General features: G+C 41.5%; 1 protein-coding gene and 1 long non-coding RNA gene across 5 annotated transcripts in view; one reads left to right on the forward strand and one right to left on the reverse strand.

The window, feature by feature from the left end:
- The window catches only part of COG5 (component of oligomeric golgi complex 5), a 377,278-nt gene that overhangs the window by 5,596 nt on the left and 353,652 nt on the right, over positions 1 to 18,030 (reverse strand). For both annotated transcript variants that reach the window (XM_024250412.3, XM_054560623.2), the window contains exons 20-21: positions 2,972 to 3,098; positions 2,399 to 2,478 (exon numbers count right to left, since the gene is read on the reverse strand). In XM_024250412.3, the coding sequence (XP_024106180.1) occupies positions 2,399 to 2,478; positions 2,972 to 3,098 (207 nt within the window). The remainder of the gene's footprint in view (positions 1 to 2,398; positions 2,479 to 2,971; positions 3,099 to 18,030) is intronic.
- LOC129060678 (uncharacterized) overlaps positions 13,858 to 18,030 on the forward strand; it is a 90,804-nt gene continuing 86,631 nt past the window's right edge. For all 3 annotated transcript variants that reach the window (XR_008527582.2, XR_008527583.2, XR_008527581.2), the window contains exon 1: positions 13,858 to 17,150. This is a non-coding gene — a long non-coding RNA (uncharacterized LOC129060678). The remainder of the gene's footprint in view (positions 17,151 to 18,030) is intronic.

Consider the following 18,030-nt stretch of genomic DNA (forward strand, 5'->3'; position numbering starts at 1 on the left):
CCCTCCTTGCCAAGAGCCTGGGGTGCAGCAGGAGTACAGTATTTTTTTGAATCCCTGAAGGACAGCTCAATTTTTTGCTAAGGGCATGAAGGTTCTGGAATCAGCCATGTGTGGAGGGATAGATATGCCTTTTTAAAAAAGCATGACAGTATTTCTGAGCATGATTTTCAGTTGCTAAATATAGGCTTAGCAACAGCACTGCTGATGAAATCACTCAGGAGACATTTTTAAAGAGAAGCAAAAGAAAACAGATTTGTGATGTACCCACAGCAGGACAACTGTTTTGGATGAACTCATTCCAACTTGTTAAGACGACAAAAATGACCAACTTGTTAAGATGAGAAAAATGAACGTGTTCAATTAACTGAATCCTCTTTTTAAGATTACCGAGTGTGTTGCAGCTGAGTGAATCTTTGGGACTCAGGAAAAATAATCGACAGAGACACTGCAAATCCCTGTGTTAGCCCAGGCCCAAACTCCTCACCCAAATTCAAAGCCTTTCCTGAGGGCAGATTTTACCAGGAACATTCACTGGGGCTGGTAACCTCTCCCATTTCTGTGTCAGATGTTCATAGCTGAGTAACAGATAAGCAAGGAAAAAGAGCAGGGTCCGAGCTAATCTTTATCCACACATACGCCCAGAGGGCCAGTGGCTCATGTAGGATGTGGGCACCAAGCTTGAGGGCTCAGGGTCACTTCTGGAAACAAAGCTGACAGGCTGATGTTTCCTACTGACCTGTCATAGCTTCCTCAGCAGTCTTTCATCCTAACTGAAATATGACCCACTGTAGTAGGGGTGCACGCCCTTGGCTGCACCCTGGACCTTCTTGGGGAGCTATAGAGAAATCCTGATAGCAGGCCTACCCCAGAGATTCTAAGGTAGGCAAGGGTGAGAGACCTGGGCACTAGGAATTTTCCAAGCTGTGTAAATGATTCTTGTGTGCACATGTGATTTAGAACCACCTCATCATGTCAGCCCCACTCTGGCTTTAGGGAACTCAACTCATCACCTGACACGGAGGCCCACTGGGTGCAGTGGGCCCAGACCAACAGAATTGGGATCCCCTGGGAGAGGTGAGAATGACTTCAAGAGCTATTTCAGAGACGCAACAGAGTGGGTTTGAGGAATAAGGATGACAGAGGAGTTGAATGATGATGTAAAGGTTTTCCGGCTTGGCTAGTTAGGTGATTGTGACCTCCCAACCAAGACAGGGAGTATAAGAGAATGAGAAGATTTGAGAGAAAAGATTAGAATTATTTTGACCATTTTGGGGTTGAGATTTCTGTGGGTGGTGACATGTGATAGCAAGTTTACTGGGCCAAGGCCCCATCAATAGGCAGTCACAGATCTGAGGGCTCTTAAGTATAGAAGGGGCATTAGAGGCACGGGTCTGGACAAGCTCACCTGGGAACCAAGGCAGAGGCAGGATGAGAAGAACAAAATATGGGAAATGATAGCATTTAAGGAATGGCTAGAAGAAGATAATTCAGCAAATGACACAGAAAAAAAAAAAAATGGCCAGAGAAGTTAGAACAGAAACAGATGGCTGTGGTGTAATGCAAGCTCTGAGAGGACAGGGCCGTATCTCGGCTTACTTCGTATCCTCGGTTCCTGGCCCAGGGCCTACCATGCTGATAAAATGTGAGCTCAGCATCAATAAAAATGTGCTAAGTTCCAGTTTATGAGTTTACAGAAGGAAATGCTGGTCAACTCTAGCTAAAGCTACAAAGTGGTAAGGTAAGAATGGGAATGTTTGGTGGCTGAGAGGTCTCTGGTGATGGTGAGAGCAGTTGCAGGGAAGAGTGTTGCTTAATAAGCCATGTATGACAGTCAAAGCAACCCACCCTGGGCATGGTTGGGGTACATGGGGGTGTGTGCACGTGTGTGGGCAAGAGCACATGCATATGTATGTGAACGCATTCATGGGGCACTACTGGAGGGCCATGGTATCCGAGTGGCTGCTGGGTTGTTCTTGTTTCCTCCTCAGAACTGTTTCACACTTGGGTATTTTTAAAAGTTCACTCACATCTGTGTTCCACCAATTCAGTAACTGCAGCACACGAAAATGAAGTAAAAGATGCGGAGCTAGGGCAAAACTTTTCATAGCAGATGATGATTTTCAAAGGTACAAATGCATGGTCCTTAGGGTTGCATGGGAGACAGGATTGCACATCAGGGATATGAAGGTTTGGAATGAAAGAAAGCAAAAGATGCTGTGGCCAACATTTCCAACTGCTGGTTGCTCCAGCACCTGTGCCTAGGCAGTGAGGTGGCCTGCCACCGGAAGGTGCCGTCACATGTCCATGCCCCCAGGCACTGCTCCTTCATCCCCTCCTGCATCCCCACCCTCCTTGGGCTTCCAGCCCAGATGGGTGCCCCTGGAGCACCTGGCTTTACCTGATGAGGAGGAGCTTGTCCTTTTCAGATGGATGGTCATCCAGCCACTGAGAGAAGCGTGCGTGGGACCACTCTGCCCTCTGCAGGGTTGAAACACAATTAGAGAGAGTGCATACGCATTCTTTAGTAAATGGCAGCAAGTGCTGGTTCGAAAAGCACTCTCAAGTAGTCCCAAGGTGAAACTGCCCCAAAACCTGCCTAAGGGAAGTATGAAGGGGGCACAGGCCTTGGTGCACCTTCCTGACTACCAAGGAGCCTTCTAGATTTGCCAATTGATGCTGGGTCAGCAAAGAAAATGGGGCTGCCATCAAAAATTCTTTATGAACACAAATTACTTGTGTCATTATTAAAGGTAAATTCTGGATGCATCAGGTAATTTTTTGCACTGCTGAGAAAGAAGACACTCAGCAGTGGGAGTTTTCCTTTTCTAGTATCTATTCACTGTCAAAGATAGACATCAGCAACTAAACAAAGCAGCAGAGGGCCAGGAATCATTCAGTGAGTAGGGGCTCAGGATTCACAAAGGTAATGGGAAGAGTCACAAAAGGGTTCTGGCTTGACTTCATTTATTACCTGGAAAGGAGATTTCAGCTCAGCGGGTGCTCTCGTGAACAAAAACTGAATAATGATGCTGAACGGAATCACATCCCCCAATGCAGGACTATTGGCTACATGTTCACTTGCCTGGAAGAGCAGAGGTCTAGACGAGAAAAACAGAAGTTATTTCACACTGTTCAATACTGAAATAGGTGATTTGGTGGGAGAATCATTCTCCCTGTAGAATAGCATTTTTCCTAGACTGGCTACTGAAGGAGCCCTCCACTGCTTAACCACTCTATTCAGCCTTGAGACGCCCACACGCCTCCACCCCCACATGCCCACATGCTCACAGGCTGATCTACCCTTCAGCTCCCATTTGACCCCCAGTTCATTGGTCTATGAGTCTGACATCCACCGGACTCAGCAAATGCTCCTTATAAAGTTCATCTAATTACTAGGCTAAAAGCAAATAAAGAACAAAAGTAAAGCCTTCAAGTAGTTGTTATTAACAGATTCTTATGTTCATCAATCCTTTCAGCTTTTATTTAAAATAGAATCCTTCTTTGGACCATAATCAAATGTAGTATACTCAAACATTTTCTACACAACTTTTCCAAAAAGGCAAATATGTCTGTATATACAAAGTTATTACTTTGCTGAACATTCCATCAAAAATTTATGCTAGCTCCCTTATACTATATTACATGTCTGGGTTTCATTGTCCACATTTTATAGAAGGAGCATGCAGGCAAATCCATTCCACTACCAATTATATACCACCTTGTGCAAAAGGCTGGCAAGAATTATTTGAACTGTTATTGGCTTTGAGCTCTTATGGATGAGAGCTGATTAGAAGCGGAGCTGTGGACATTGAATCCCAAGTGGTAAGATGGCAGCAACATCTCTTGACAGATCAGATAATGATTCTGAACCATGTAAAACAGCACTGTATCCTGGGGTCTTTCTTCACCCCAACTTAATTATTCTGATTATGAATGAAGGCCTGTACAAAATAGAGAAGCAAACTTCTTCCCTACACTAATGATAGGGACAAGAGTCAAGAATGTTCTCAATAGATAGCTGGTTCTCATTAGATACAGAATTATTATTAGTAAAGATGGCTTTATATTAACTATTCTACAAGTAAAAATCTATCTCTATCAAATAACATTATGTTGTAATTTATTTTCCTTAGCTACTGGGGAAGCATTTCAGTCATTTATGTTGTCTATCACCAGAAAGCCATAAAGCTCCAAACCAGACATTCCATGAGAAGACGACTAAGGTCTTATGGCCACACTGAAAATGTGATGTACCTGCCTTGAAAATCTACAAGGCCCAAATAATTTCACAGTGTTCAATGCTGCAGAGCTTTAGGTGATAATTCAAGTATCTAAACAAATATGAAAACTTTGCTGAGAATATTTCAGATTTGTTTGTAGGCATCTCTGTAAGTCCTCTGTGTGGATGACACTGTCTTCACCTAGGTAAAAGCTCCTAGTTTTAACATAATTCTCATCATCAACAGTATAGCACCTACAGTGGGTCAGGCACAGTTTAAAGCTTTACAGAGGGTGAAGTCAGCAAGATGGCAGAATAGGAACTTCCTGGCTTCACTGCCCACCCACAGAAGATCCAACTAACAATTATCCACAGACAAGAACTTTGTGAAGACCCTAAAACTTGGGAATGAGAATGAAACACCTACATGGAACACAGAACCATATAAAAACTGCACTAGAAGAGTAAGAGGCATGGTTTCACCTTGACCATATCACTCCTCCCACTCCTCCAAGTCAGCACAGAGCCACAGGGGGGATTCTCCTAAGCCCACGTTTTCTACAGAGGAAAAGAGAACTGAAAGTACAGATCTAGCTTCCCTAGCATTCTGAGGTGCTTTGAAGGAAGCCCATGACTGTCTTGCCTCAAAGGGAATACTGGAGTAACTGCAGGGCAAGATCCCCTGGTGTCAAACAGATCAAGAAGGTGGAGTTTGCAGTGACTGGTGTGCAGATCTGGGTGGTAGCTCTGTGTTCCTGCCAGCAGTGGCACCTGATCAGAGAGATCAGCTAATGATCTACCCTACCTACAAAGCTGAGTCGGCTGCTCCCAGAAGCTGAACAAGAAGTTCAACCTGGCTTGAGTCCCTAGAAAACTAGCCTCTATGCCCAGCCTCAGAGCCCACCCCAAGGCCCTATCCAGGAAAAGAGATGCTCACCACAGTGCATTTTTTGAAGAGAACAGGGGCTAGACTTGCCCAAACCCTGAAGTCCAAACAGCAGCGCCAAACAGTGGCTCCACCCAGTGTCAGAGCCCATCCCATGGTCCAGCCCAGGCAAGGACTATGGAGCATAACCTCTGGATCTGTCTAGAACAGTGATCCATCTAAACCTAGAGCCCAGCCTGCCGACCTGCCCAGCTGCATAACCCAAATAGCAATACTCCCCAACAGGGAAATACACTTTGTGACCCTGCCAGGTATCAGAAGCAATCACAGTTCCCAGCCAGCAGCTCTGCCTGATTGCAGAGGCCAGCCAGTAGTCTTGCTGGAAGGTGAAGCTCAGCCAGCAGCCGCATCCAAACTCAGAGCAAAGGCAGAGACCCAGCCAACTAGAGAAACTGACAGCAAGCTCTGCCTCCCTGGGGTTGATATCAGCTGGCTCATCCAGAATCACAGGCTAAAGTAAATAATGAAGTTAAATCTATGCTAAAGAACACCTCTAAAGGATGGAAGAGGTGGCTGTCTCCTCAAATGCACAGACATCAATACAAGGACATGAAGATTATGAAGAATTAGGGGAATAATGACACCACCAAAAGAAATTAATAAAGCTCTAATAATGGACCCTAAGGAGATGGTCATCTATGGAATGACTAACAAAAAATACACAACAATCCCCTTAAGGAAGTTCAGGAAAATACAAGAATATAAAAATAAAAAGTTAAATGAAATCTGGAACACAATATATGAACAAAATGAGAAATCTGACAGAAAAACAGAAACTATAACAAAAACCAAATAGAAATCCTGGAAATGGAGACAACAACTGCACTGAAAGATTAAATAGCAAGTTTTAACTGTAGACTTGTACTAAAAATTCAACCCAAAGAGGAGTTCACCAAGACACATAATAAACTGTCAAAAATAAAAGACAAAAAAATTGAGAGCAGCAAGAAATAAGAAACTTGTCACATACAAAGAACTTGCAGTATGGCTACTAGAGGATTCTCAGCAAAAACCCTGCAGGGCAGCATAAAATGAGATGATATATTTAAAGTGCTGCCAACCAAAAAAGCTATCCTTCAGAAATGAGAAAGAAAAACTTTCCCAAGCAAAAGCTAATGGAGTTCATCATCAGTAGGCTTGCCTATTGAAATTGCTAAATGGAGTTCTCTAAGCTGATATAAAAGGCTGCTAATTAATAAAATATATGAAAACACAAAAATCAATGCTATAAATAATATAGAGTCATACTCAGAAAAACCTAGAAGTGTAATAGTGGTCTGTAAAATAATTTTATCTCTAATACGAGGTTAAAAACTATTAAAATTATAGCTCAAGGCCAGGCATGGTGACTCATGCCTGTAATCCCAGTACTTTGGAAGGCTGAGGTGGGCGGATCACTTGGGGCCAGAAGTTCCAGACCAGCCTGGTCAACACGGCAAAACCCTGTCTTTACCAAAAGTACAAAAATTAGCCAGGCATGGTGGTGTACACCTGTGGTCTCAGCTACTTAGGAGGCTGAATCACGAGAATCGCTTGAACTGGGAGGTGGTGGTTGCAGTGAGCCAACATGGCACCACTGCACCCCAGCCTGGGTGACAGAGCGAGACTCTGTCTCAAAAAAAAAAAAGAAAGAAGAAAGAAAAAGAAGTATAGCCCAAATTAGGGCTACAAATTACAAAATGATGTATATTTTGACATCAAAATATTAAAATGTATAGGGAAGGGGAATAAAAATGTAGAGTTGTTGTATGTTATCAAAATTCAGTGTTATCAGCTTGAAATACCCTGTTATTAGTATATGGTTTTTGGAAGCCTCATGGTAAGTACAAGACAACAATCTAGAGTAGAGGCACAAAACATACATAGAAAGAATTCAAAGCATACCGCTACAGAAAACAATCAGACCACAAAGGACGACAGCAAGAGAGGAACAAGGAAACATAGCATCCACAAAACAATGAGAGAACAAACTACAAACTAGTATTATTGAGTCCTTACCTATCAATAATTATTTTGATTTTAAGAGCAATAAAATCTCCAGTAAAAGAAAAAATGGCTGAATGTATAAAAAATAAGACCCAGCTGGCCGGGTGTGGAGGCTCACACCTGTAATCCCAGCACTTTGGGAGGCCGTGGTGGGCGGATCACAAGGTCAGGAGATCGAGACCATCCTGTGAATGGTGAAACCCCATCTTTACTAAAAATACAAAAAATTAGCTGGGCGTGGTGGCAGGCACCTGTAGTGCCAGCTACTCGGGAGGCTGAGGGAGGAGAATGGCGTAAACCGGGAGGCAGAGTTTGCAGTGAGCCGAGATTGCACCACAGCACTTACAGCCTGGATGACAGAATGAGACTCCGTCTCAAAGAAACAAACAAACAAACAAAAAAAACCCAGCTATGTGCTGCCTACAAGAGAGTCAACTCACTTCTTTTCTTTTTTTTTTTTTTCGCTTTGTAGCCCAGGCTGGAATGCAGTGGTGTGATCTCGGCTCACTGCAAGCTCTGCCTCCTGGGTTCATGACATTCTCCTGCCTCAGCCCCCGGAGTAGCTGGGACTACAGGCGCCTGCCACCATGCCTGGCTAATTTTTCGTATTTTTAGTACAGATGGGGTTTCACCGTGTTAGCCAGGATGGTCTCGATCTCCTGACCTTGTGATCCACCCGCCTCAGCCTCCCAAAGTGCTGGGATTACAGACATGAGCCACTGCGCCCGGCCCGAGACTCAACTCATTTCTAAGGACACAAAGAATAAAAGTGAAAGTATGAAGAAAGATATTCCATGCAAATGGAAACTCAGAGAGGCAGGGCTAGCTATCCCTTTATCAGACAAAATAGACTTAAGCTCAAAACAATAAAAAAAGGCAAAGAAAGTCATCATGATAAAGGTGTCAATTCATCAAGAGGATATAACAACTGTAAATATATCTGTACCCAACATCAGAGCACCTAAATATGTAAAGCAAATATTAAATAATTTAAAGACAGAAATAACTTACAATGCAGTAATTGTAGGGGACTTCAATACCTCACTTTCAACAATGGCAGATCATCCAGATAGAAAGTTAATAAGTAAACAATGAACTTGAACTACATTTTAGACCAAATGGACCCAACAGACATATACAGCATATTCTATCCAACAGCAAGGGAATAGACGTCTTCTGAAGTGCACACGTATCTTGCTTCAGGATATGTCATATGTTAGGTCGCAAACCAAGTTTGAACAAATTTAGGAGAAATGAAATCATATCAAGTCTCTTTTCTAATCAGAATGGTATGAAACTAGACATCAATAATAAGAAAAATCTTGGAAATGCCACAAATATGTGGAAATTAAACAACATGCCCCTCAACAACCAATGGGTCAAAGTAGAAAACAAAAGAGAAATCAAAAAACATCTTGGAACAAATGAAAATGGAAATGCAATATACTGAAACGTACGGGATATAGCAAAAGCAGTTCTAAGAAGGAAATTTATAGCAACAAATACTTAAATAAAAATAAACATCTCAAATAAACAACCTAATGGTACACCTCAAGAAACTACAAGAGAAGAATAAATTTAAGCCTAAAGTTAGCAGAAGGAAAACAATTCAAAGATCAGAGCAGAAATAAATACAGACTAGAAAACCAGGGGGAAAAAATCAACAAAACAAAGAGTTTTTTGAAAAGTTAAACAAAATTGACAAACCCTTAACTAGACTAAAAAAGAAAAAGAGAAGACTTAAATTGGAAATGAAAGAGAAGATATTACAACTGGTACCACTGAAAAACAAAGGATAATAAGCGATTACTATGAAAAATTATATGGCCACAAATTCAGTAAACTAGAAAAAAATGGATAAAATTCCTAGACACATATAATCTACTAACACTGAATCAAGAAGAAATAGAAAACAGAAATAGAAGAAACAGAGAATCTGAGCAGACCAATAATGAGTAAACAGATTGGATCCATAATAAAAAGTCTCCAATCAAAGAAAAGCCCAGGACCTGATGGCTCCACAGGTGAATTCTATAAAAGGTTTAAAGAAGAGCTAATACCAATCCTTCTCAAACTCATCCAAAAAAATAAAAAAGGAAGGAATACTTCCAAGCTAGTTTTAGGAGGCCTTGATACTAAAGCCACAAAACGACATAAAAGAAACTTACAGGACAATATCCTTAATGAACATAGATATGAAGATACAAAATCCTCAACAAACTACTAACAAATCCAATTCTACGGCACATTAAGAGGATTATTCACAATGATCAAACGAGATTTCTCCCTGGGAGAAATTCAAGGATGTGTCAACATATATACATCAACAAATGTGATGCATCATATCAGCAGAACAAAAGACAAAAACCATATGATCATTCTATTAGATGCGGAAAAAGCATTTGACAAAATTCAACACCCTTTTATAATAAAAAGTCTCAACAAATTAACGGCCACATACAATAAGCCTACAGCTAACATTATACTCAATGGTGAAAAGCTGAAAGCTTTTCCTCTAAGATCAGGAACAAGACAAAGATGTCCACTGTCAGCAAGCACTTTTATTCATAATCCTACTGGAGGTCTTTGTCAGAGCAATTAGGCAAGAGAAAGAAAGAAAAGGCACTCAAATAGAAAAGAAAGACATGAAATATTATCTGTTTGCATATGACATTATCTTACATATCCAAAACCAAAAAGATACCACCAAAAGACAGAACTAATAAAGGAATAAGGTCCCAGGATACAAAATTAAGACAAATCTAATCAATAACAATGAATGATCTGAAAAGGAAATCAAGAAAATACCTACATATAATAGCTACAAGAATGTAAAATACTTAGGAATAAATGTACTTAGGAATAAATTTAACCAAGGAAGTGAAAGATTTGTACACTAAAAACTGTAAAACACTGATGAAATAAATTGACAAAAAAATAAATGGAAAGCTATCCTGTGTTAACGGACTGGAAGAATTAATATTGTTAAAATGTCCATACTATCCAAACCAATCTGCAGATTCAATGCAATCCCTATGAAAATTCCAACATCTTTTTCCTCAGAAATAGAAAACATAATCCTAAAATTCATATGGAACCATAAAAATCCCTGATTAGCTAAGGCAATCATAAGTAAAAATAACAAAGCTGGAGGTATCACTACCTAATTTTAAACTATATTACAGAGCTATATAGTAATTAGAACAGCATGGTACTGGAATATAAATAGAAACACTAAGGAATAGAACAGAACATAGAGCCCATAAATGAACCCACACATTTACAGTCAATTGATTTTCAACAAAGGTGCCAAGAAAACACAATGGGAAAAGGACAGCCTCTCCAATAAAGGGTGTTGGGACAACTGGATATCCATCTAAAGAAGAATAATTTGGACCCTTATGTCATACCATATAAAAAATCAATTCAAAAATGGATAAAAGTCAAGATGTGGTCTTGAAAGGACTTGAAACTGTAAAAAAACTAGAAGAAAGAAAACATAGGGGGAAACCTCCATGACATAGGTCTGGGAGGTAACTTTTTGGATTTGATCCCAAAAGCTGAGACAATAAAGGAAAAAATAGACAAATGGGATTACATTAAAGTAAAAAGCTTCTGCACAGCAAAAAAAATAATGAGAGTAAAAAGACAACTGATAGATTAGAAGAAAGCCATACATCTGATAAGAAGCTAACATTCAAAATCTATAAGGAACACAAAAATGGCAAGAAAACTACCCAATTTAAAAATGTGCAAAAAACCTGAATAGATGTTTCTCAAAAAAAGACATATAAATGACCAACAGATATATGAAAAAATGCTCAACATCACTAATCATAAGGAAAATGCAAATTAAAACCACAATGAGATATCACCTCACGCCTGTCAGAATGGCTATTATTTTAAAAAATGAAAGATTGTGGTGAGAGTGTAGGGGAAAAGGGAACCCTTGTACACTGTTGGTGGGAATGTAAATTAATACAACCATTTTGGAAAACTGGCAGTTCCTCAAAAAACTAAAAATAGAATTACAATATGACTTAGCAATCCCACTTGAGTACATATCCTAAAGACTTGAAATTGGCATGTTGAACAGATAGCGCACTGCAGACAGCAGATGCTCACTGCAGCATTATTTACAATAGCCAAGTTATGGAATCAATCTAAGTGTCTATCAATGGATGAGTAGATAAAGCAAATATGACATATATACAAAATAGAATACTATTCAGCCTTCAAAAAGAAGGAAATCCTGTCATTCGACAACACAGATGAGCCTGGAGGACATTATGTTAAGTTAAATAAACCAGACACAGAAACACAAATACCACATGGTCTCACTTATTTGTGGGATCTTAAACAATAGAACTCATAGAGGCAGAGAACAGAATGGTAGTTACCAGAGGCTAAGGGGGGAGGAAATGGGGATGTTTTAGTTAAAGGGTACAAAGTTACAGTTAGACAGGAGGAAGATGGTTTTTGAAATCTATTGCACAACATGATGACTATAGTTGGTAGGAATGCATAATACATTTCAAAATTGCTAACAGAATAAATTTCAAATGTTCTTATCACTAAAAATACTAAGTGTTTGAGGTGATGTTTTAGTTTGAATTAATCATCCCACATGGTACACATATAATATCACTTTGTATCCCATAAGTGTATACAATAAACAAATATATGTTAACTCATTTGTTCTTCTAAAAATCCTAGGAGTTCGATACTATTACATCCCCATTTTACAGATGGGTAAACAGAGGCATAGAGAAATCCAGTAAAAGCTAGAAGTGGCAAAGCAAGGATTCAAACCCAGACAGCCTGGCTCTTAATTCTGCAATGCAGCCTCTTTTAGAATATCAACTGTAGCAACTACTCATCCTATTTCTAGAACAGCTATATGCTGATTCACAGAATCAGTATATACAGAAACAAAGACCTCTAGAGAAAGTACAATTTTGAACTGTCAACAACTTGTATAGAAAAACCTATCTGAGAAAACTAATGTGTACAGGATCATCATTTGAAGGTCACACAATTATCACCTCTCTGGGTACTCCAAATTCTATCTTTGGGTCAAAATGGACCTCTAGTCACTTAGCTACTTGAAGCATATAATCACAGACTCTTTTGGAATTATTTTCACATGGTGTGACCTTAAGTTCCTCTGGGGTAATGGGTGGTGTTGTCTTAAAGGCCTCTGGAAACTGACTCTGAGTTGGAATGATGACGAGGCTATGCCTCAGCTCTGCTCTCCACAGGCTGGTCACTATTTGTCCCCAACAGAAAAAGCTTGCAGCCCTATGGTCCCTGGATGCTGAGCAGCTGACATTCCCAGACAGCTCCCTAAACTCCAAATCCATCCCATGATTCCAACCTGCTCATTGTGACGAGGCTGCTCTCATGTTTGAGCTATTGCAGGGAAAAAGTGTAATAAGAAGTCCCTCCACTGGGTCACAAGTTCATACTGTAGGTCTGGTGTGCCCAGGCCCTGAAAGGGGACTTTGAGGGATGCAAAGGATAGCGGGACTCATGCCTTCACTTCTTTTTTTTTTTTTTTTGAGGCAGAGTCTAGCTTTGTCGCCTAGGCTGGAATGCAGTGGTGCAATCTAGGCTCACTGCAACCTCTGCCTCCCAGGTTCAAGCAATTCTCCTGCCTCAGCTTCCCAAGTAGCTGATGACAGGCGCCTGCCATCATGCCCAGCTAATTTTTGTATTTTAGTAGAGACGGAGTTTCACAATGTTGGTCAGGCTGGTCTCAAATTCCTGACCCTCAAGTGATCTGTGAGCCTTGGCCTCCCAAAGTGCTGGGATTACAGGCATGAGCCACCACATCTGGCTTCATGCCCTCACTTCTGTCCTGCTGTCCCTGGTTGTCGTGTTCAGCAGTACATTGGTCCTGTGAGTTTTCCCTTTCTCCATTAGAGCCCATTCTTTGCTCACGTCATGTGATAGAGTAGGGTTCATCTTGAACCCTAGTTTACGATGTGAGAAGACCCCAGGGGTGGAGGTGGGGTTCAGTCCTATATGACAGTCCTTGATTGTTAATGAACAGCAGCCATATGGAATCCTATAACTACCTCTACAACAGGAAGGTGATCAAGAATTTTGGTCCTGCCATCTCTTAGTACTTCCTGTATGAAGCTCTCTGTATAAAAGTCCTTATAAGTACTTAAGAATTAAGTGCCAAGAAATGCTTAACTTTCTTGGCCAGGTGTGGTGGCTTACACCTGTAATCCCAGCACTTTGGGAGGCCGCGGTGGGCAGATCCTGAGGTCAGGAGATTGAGACCATCCTGGCTAACACGGTAAAACCCCATCTTTACTAAAAATACAAAAAATTAGCTGGGCATGGTGGCGGGTGCCTGTAGTCCCAGCCACTTGGGAGGCTGAGGCAGGAGAATGGCGTGAACCTGGGAGGCAGAGCTTGCAGTGAGCTGGGATCGTGCCACTGCACTCCAGCCTGGGTGACAGAGTGAGACTCCGTCTCAAAAAAAAAAAAAAAAAAAAAAAAGAGAGAGATGCTTAACTTTCTCTTAGGAATTGATACATTTTCTTCCTTGTGATAATGAGAATCAGATAGCTGATTCTGTTTCTCTCTTATCTTTGGCTTCATGAAGTTTAAAGCCAAGTTTGAAACTTATCTATAGCAATTTAAGTTAGTTTTATGGTTTGAATATTTACTTTTTCTTTATTTTCTTCCAATATATTCTTGATGCAAACTGTAAATGATACAAGGAAGGAAAGAAGGGCAGAAGGGGAAGGACAAGGAGGGAGACAGACAAGGAGAGGGAAACAATCTGAACAGTACATGCGCATAACAGCATGTCTAGCAGCCCAGCCCACACAGAGGTTTCTGGCTGAGATGCCTGTCTAAGCCAGGCCTGGTAAGAACCAGCTCATTTTAAATGGAATCTTCTGGGTAATCACCTGTCCCCCCCTTTTTTTTTGAGATGGAGTCTTGCTCTGTCGCCCAGGCTGGAGTGCAATGGCATTATCTCGGCTCACTGCAACCTCTGCCTCCTGGGTTCAAGTGATTCTCCTGCCTCAGCCTTCTGAGGTGGCTTACAGGATTACAGGGGCGCACGGCACTATGCCCAGCTAATTTTTGTATTTTTAGTAGAGACAGGATTTCACTATGCTGGCCAGACTGGTCTCAAACTCCTAACCTTGTGATCCGCCCACCTCGGCCTTCCAAAGTGCTGGGATTACAGGCGTGAGCCACCATGCCTAGCCTCACGTGTCCCTTTTAACAGGACTGTCAAAAAATCCATGAAAAGCAAAACTAGATTTGATTCTGTATTGTGCATCACTGTCATAATTACCTGTAAACATCAAACACAGACATTTTGTTTTGGGTGCTTGTTTTAAGAGGCTGAAAGAACACAGCTTGAGCACTCCCTTCTCGCTGATTCCAGGTGGAATTTTAAACACTAGCAAGTTAAAAAATAAATAACCATCTAAAATGCTTTATGAAACAAAAAGAAATAAGGTGTTATAAAATGCAGATACACCAAATGCCACAATATCATTCTTAGAGGATAATATTCTAAATACAGCAGCACTTTCAAGGGTAAACTTTACAGGCAGAAGGTAGTGTTAATTTGTCAACTATTAGGTCTCATTAAAAAAAACCCTGCATTTCTACTCAGCAAGATTCACATTTAAACGATTCATAGCTATGCAGCTGTCAGTCTTCTGACAGCTTGTTAAGGCCAATCATGAAGTAAAGTAAGATAAAAATCCTGCTGCTCCTGTGTCCACATCTAACATCAGTGGTATCCTGAGACAGATATAGGCATCATTCTCTTCCATGCCACTTGCCACCACCCCATCTTGACCTCCTCTTGATGAAGAGCCTGGGAAGGCAGCAAGACCACTAAGTATGTGTACTGAGGTCTGGAACAAGCACAGAAATGAAAGAGTGGGAGAAGGAACATGATTCCCTTCGGGGGGCAGGGCACAGGTGGCCATGCTCTCTGCACAGGACACAATGAGGGCCTCTGAGAGAGAAGAGAAAGTGTTGGAGGCCTGCAGAAGGTAAGCATTTCTATGGAGATTCTTTAGGGAGGCCTAGTTTGTGGCACGAGGGGCCATGTGGGTCCCAGGAGAGAATGAAGCAGGAGGCTGATTTGAGTTCAAAGTAGAGAGGTTAGAAAGGCCCCTGTCTCAGTCTGGATTGTCTATACCAGCAGACCAGGTAGGAAAAGAGGCAGAGATTTGGGCAGACATTCTCTAAGAATAAAAGCGTACATTTGGCTGAGTGTTCCTTGTGTACTGTCTGGGAGCCTGAATGCAACAGAAGACAGTGAGATGAGGCATTTCAGCAGCAGGAGGTGGCCACTAAAGTGGGGAGTTTAGATTCTCTTTAAAATTTTCTGATCTTCCTGGATGATACACGTAAGCATTCAAATCCTGTTCCAGGACCATTCAGATAGAAAACAAACAGAAACTTCTGGAATAAGATGTGGGGTATGGTGGTTACAAGCACAGGCTTTGGAATCAGGCAGCCTGGGTCTAAAATGTGGCTCCCAGATTCTCCCACTTTGCTGCTGTGGGTTTTAATGGCCTCATGGGGATCATACCTAACTTTTAAGTGCTGTGAGGGCTAAATGAGAAAGTATCAGTAAAACACTCAGCACAGGCTTGGTATAAAATAAATAACCAAATCATAGTTGTCAGAAATAATAAAAATAATGATAAACTAAATATTCAACTCTTCATGTTTACCTGGGTGCGCTTAGCACTGCCAAAATTGTAGCAAAGAGCAACAAAATAACTAAGTCCAAGATGGTGGTTGCCTTCTGGCTGTAACACTGAAATCTGAAACTTAGAATTAAGAATCCAGAAATCTCAGAAACAATTATTTCAAGGGATGGGTTAAGGGCCCCAGATTCACAAGCGGAAAGAAAAGACAGAATGCATCTGGAGGGTCTTAGTGTTAAAGGTGCTAAAAATGGAAGCTGCAGAGACGGCCTTCTCTCAGTTCTATAAACATTCAGGCACAGAGGTTTGGAATTTCAATCAACAGAGGATCATAAATACAAACTGTAGACCTAGAAAACCCTCATCACTCCTACAATTAAAAACAATTGACAGGAACACTACATTCTAGTTATTGACAGTTTTCTTCTTCCACTGCTCCTCATGCTAAAAGATCCATCAGAACACAGCCCCTATCTCCTGACAGCTTTCACTGCCCTTTCATTAAGCCTAGCTGGAAATGAGCTTCCAGCCGAGAAGACTGTGGACATCATCAGGGACAAGCTGTCCCTTCAGGAGAAAAGGTGGTGAGGCCTGCCTGAAGGCAGGGTCTGTGCCCCTGAGCTGGTGAAGAGCATTTGCTCCCTTTTCTGCCCTTTGCCTCACGAAGATCTATACTGACAATGTCAAGGGTCACAGCTTTGTGGCCTCTGGCCAGAAGGAGCTGAGGTAACAACCTCACAAACACTACTTAGGGAATAATGCCATGCTGCAGAGAGGTGGACAAAGACAGGGTCTCTACAGCTCTGTGTCTTGTGTAGAAATACAAATCACCCAGGGACAAATCACTGATGTCAAAAGCTTTCAGAGGCAGCATTCTCTACTGAGTATGAAAAGATTCCTGCTGCCTGAGAAACTATAATGTAGACAGTAAAATGTAAATATATGCAAGAAGCTTGCTGGCTTACATAAATAGTCCACTAATATCACCATCAAGAAAAAGTGCCCCGTGGCAGATGGCTGCATGATGGGGGAAGGGAGCACCTACTAAGGCCTGTGTGTGTGTATGTGTGAGGGCGTGTGCATGTGTGCACACGCTGGGTGTGGTCTGGACTGGAAACTCCGGCTGGCACTGTAATCCTCCATTATGAAGCGGCCCCTGAACTGAGCCCATTGCTCTCCCCTGCAGCCACTGCCCCTAATTGGAACTGAGGCCCTCTGCGGCTATTGCAACCTACTGGCTTTTGGCAGTTTGGCTGTCTGTTTTTCTTGTCAACTCACACCTGCTCTTTATTGGGTAATGTTTTAGTACATTTTTTTATTACTTTTTAGCTCCATGGTTATTTTTAAATGGGAAAAACAATGCAAGAGAGATTTAAAAATAGTATTTGACTTTTCTGACTATAAAAATAAAATAAGGCAGAAAATTAAAAAAAAAATAAAAACCCTAAAAGAAAAACCCCAAGTGACAATCTTACTCAAAGATATTTTCATGTTTTTCCTTTTCGTCTTTTATTCTCCATTCAAACAAATACTTTTATTCATTTATTTTATATTTTGGGACAGGGTCTCACTCTGTCACCCAGGCTGGAGTGCAATGACCCAATCATAGCTCACTGCAGCCTTGACCTCCCTGAGCTCAGGTCCTCCCACCTTAGCCTACCGAGTAGCTGGAACCACAGATGTGCACCACCATGCCCGGCTAATTTTTCTATCTTTTGTAAAGACAGAGTTTTGCCATGTTGCTGAGGCTAGTAAATGCTATTATTTTAAAAATAGTAGAGGTCGGCTGGGGGTGGTGGCTCTTGCCTGTAATCCCAACACTTTGGGAGGCCGAGGCAGGCAGATCACCTGAGGTCAGGAGTTTGAGACCAGCCTGGCTAACGTGGTGAAACCCCGTCTCTACTAAAAATACAAAAATTTGCCGGGCATGGTGGCAGGGGCCTGTAATCCCAGCTATTCAGGAGGCTGATGCAGAAGAATCTCTTGAATCCGGGAAGCGGAGGTTGCAGTGAACCAAGGTCACGCCATTGCACTCCAACCTGGGGGACAAAAGCGAGACATCATCTCAAAAAAAAAACAATAAAAAAAAAATAGTAGAGGCCATACCATATACTGCTTAGTTGCCTGTTTTATCTAGTGATGAACTAGGAGTATTTTTCATTTTACCAGATATT

The sequence above is a fragment of the Pongo abelii genome, chromosome 6, assembly GCF_028885655.2.
Source record: "Pongo abelii isolate AG06213 chromosome 6, NHGRI_mPonAbe1-v2.0_pri, whole genome shotgun sequence".
Lineage (NCBI taxonomy): Eukaryota > Metazoa > Chordata > Mammalia > Primates > Hominidae > Pongo > Pongo abelii.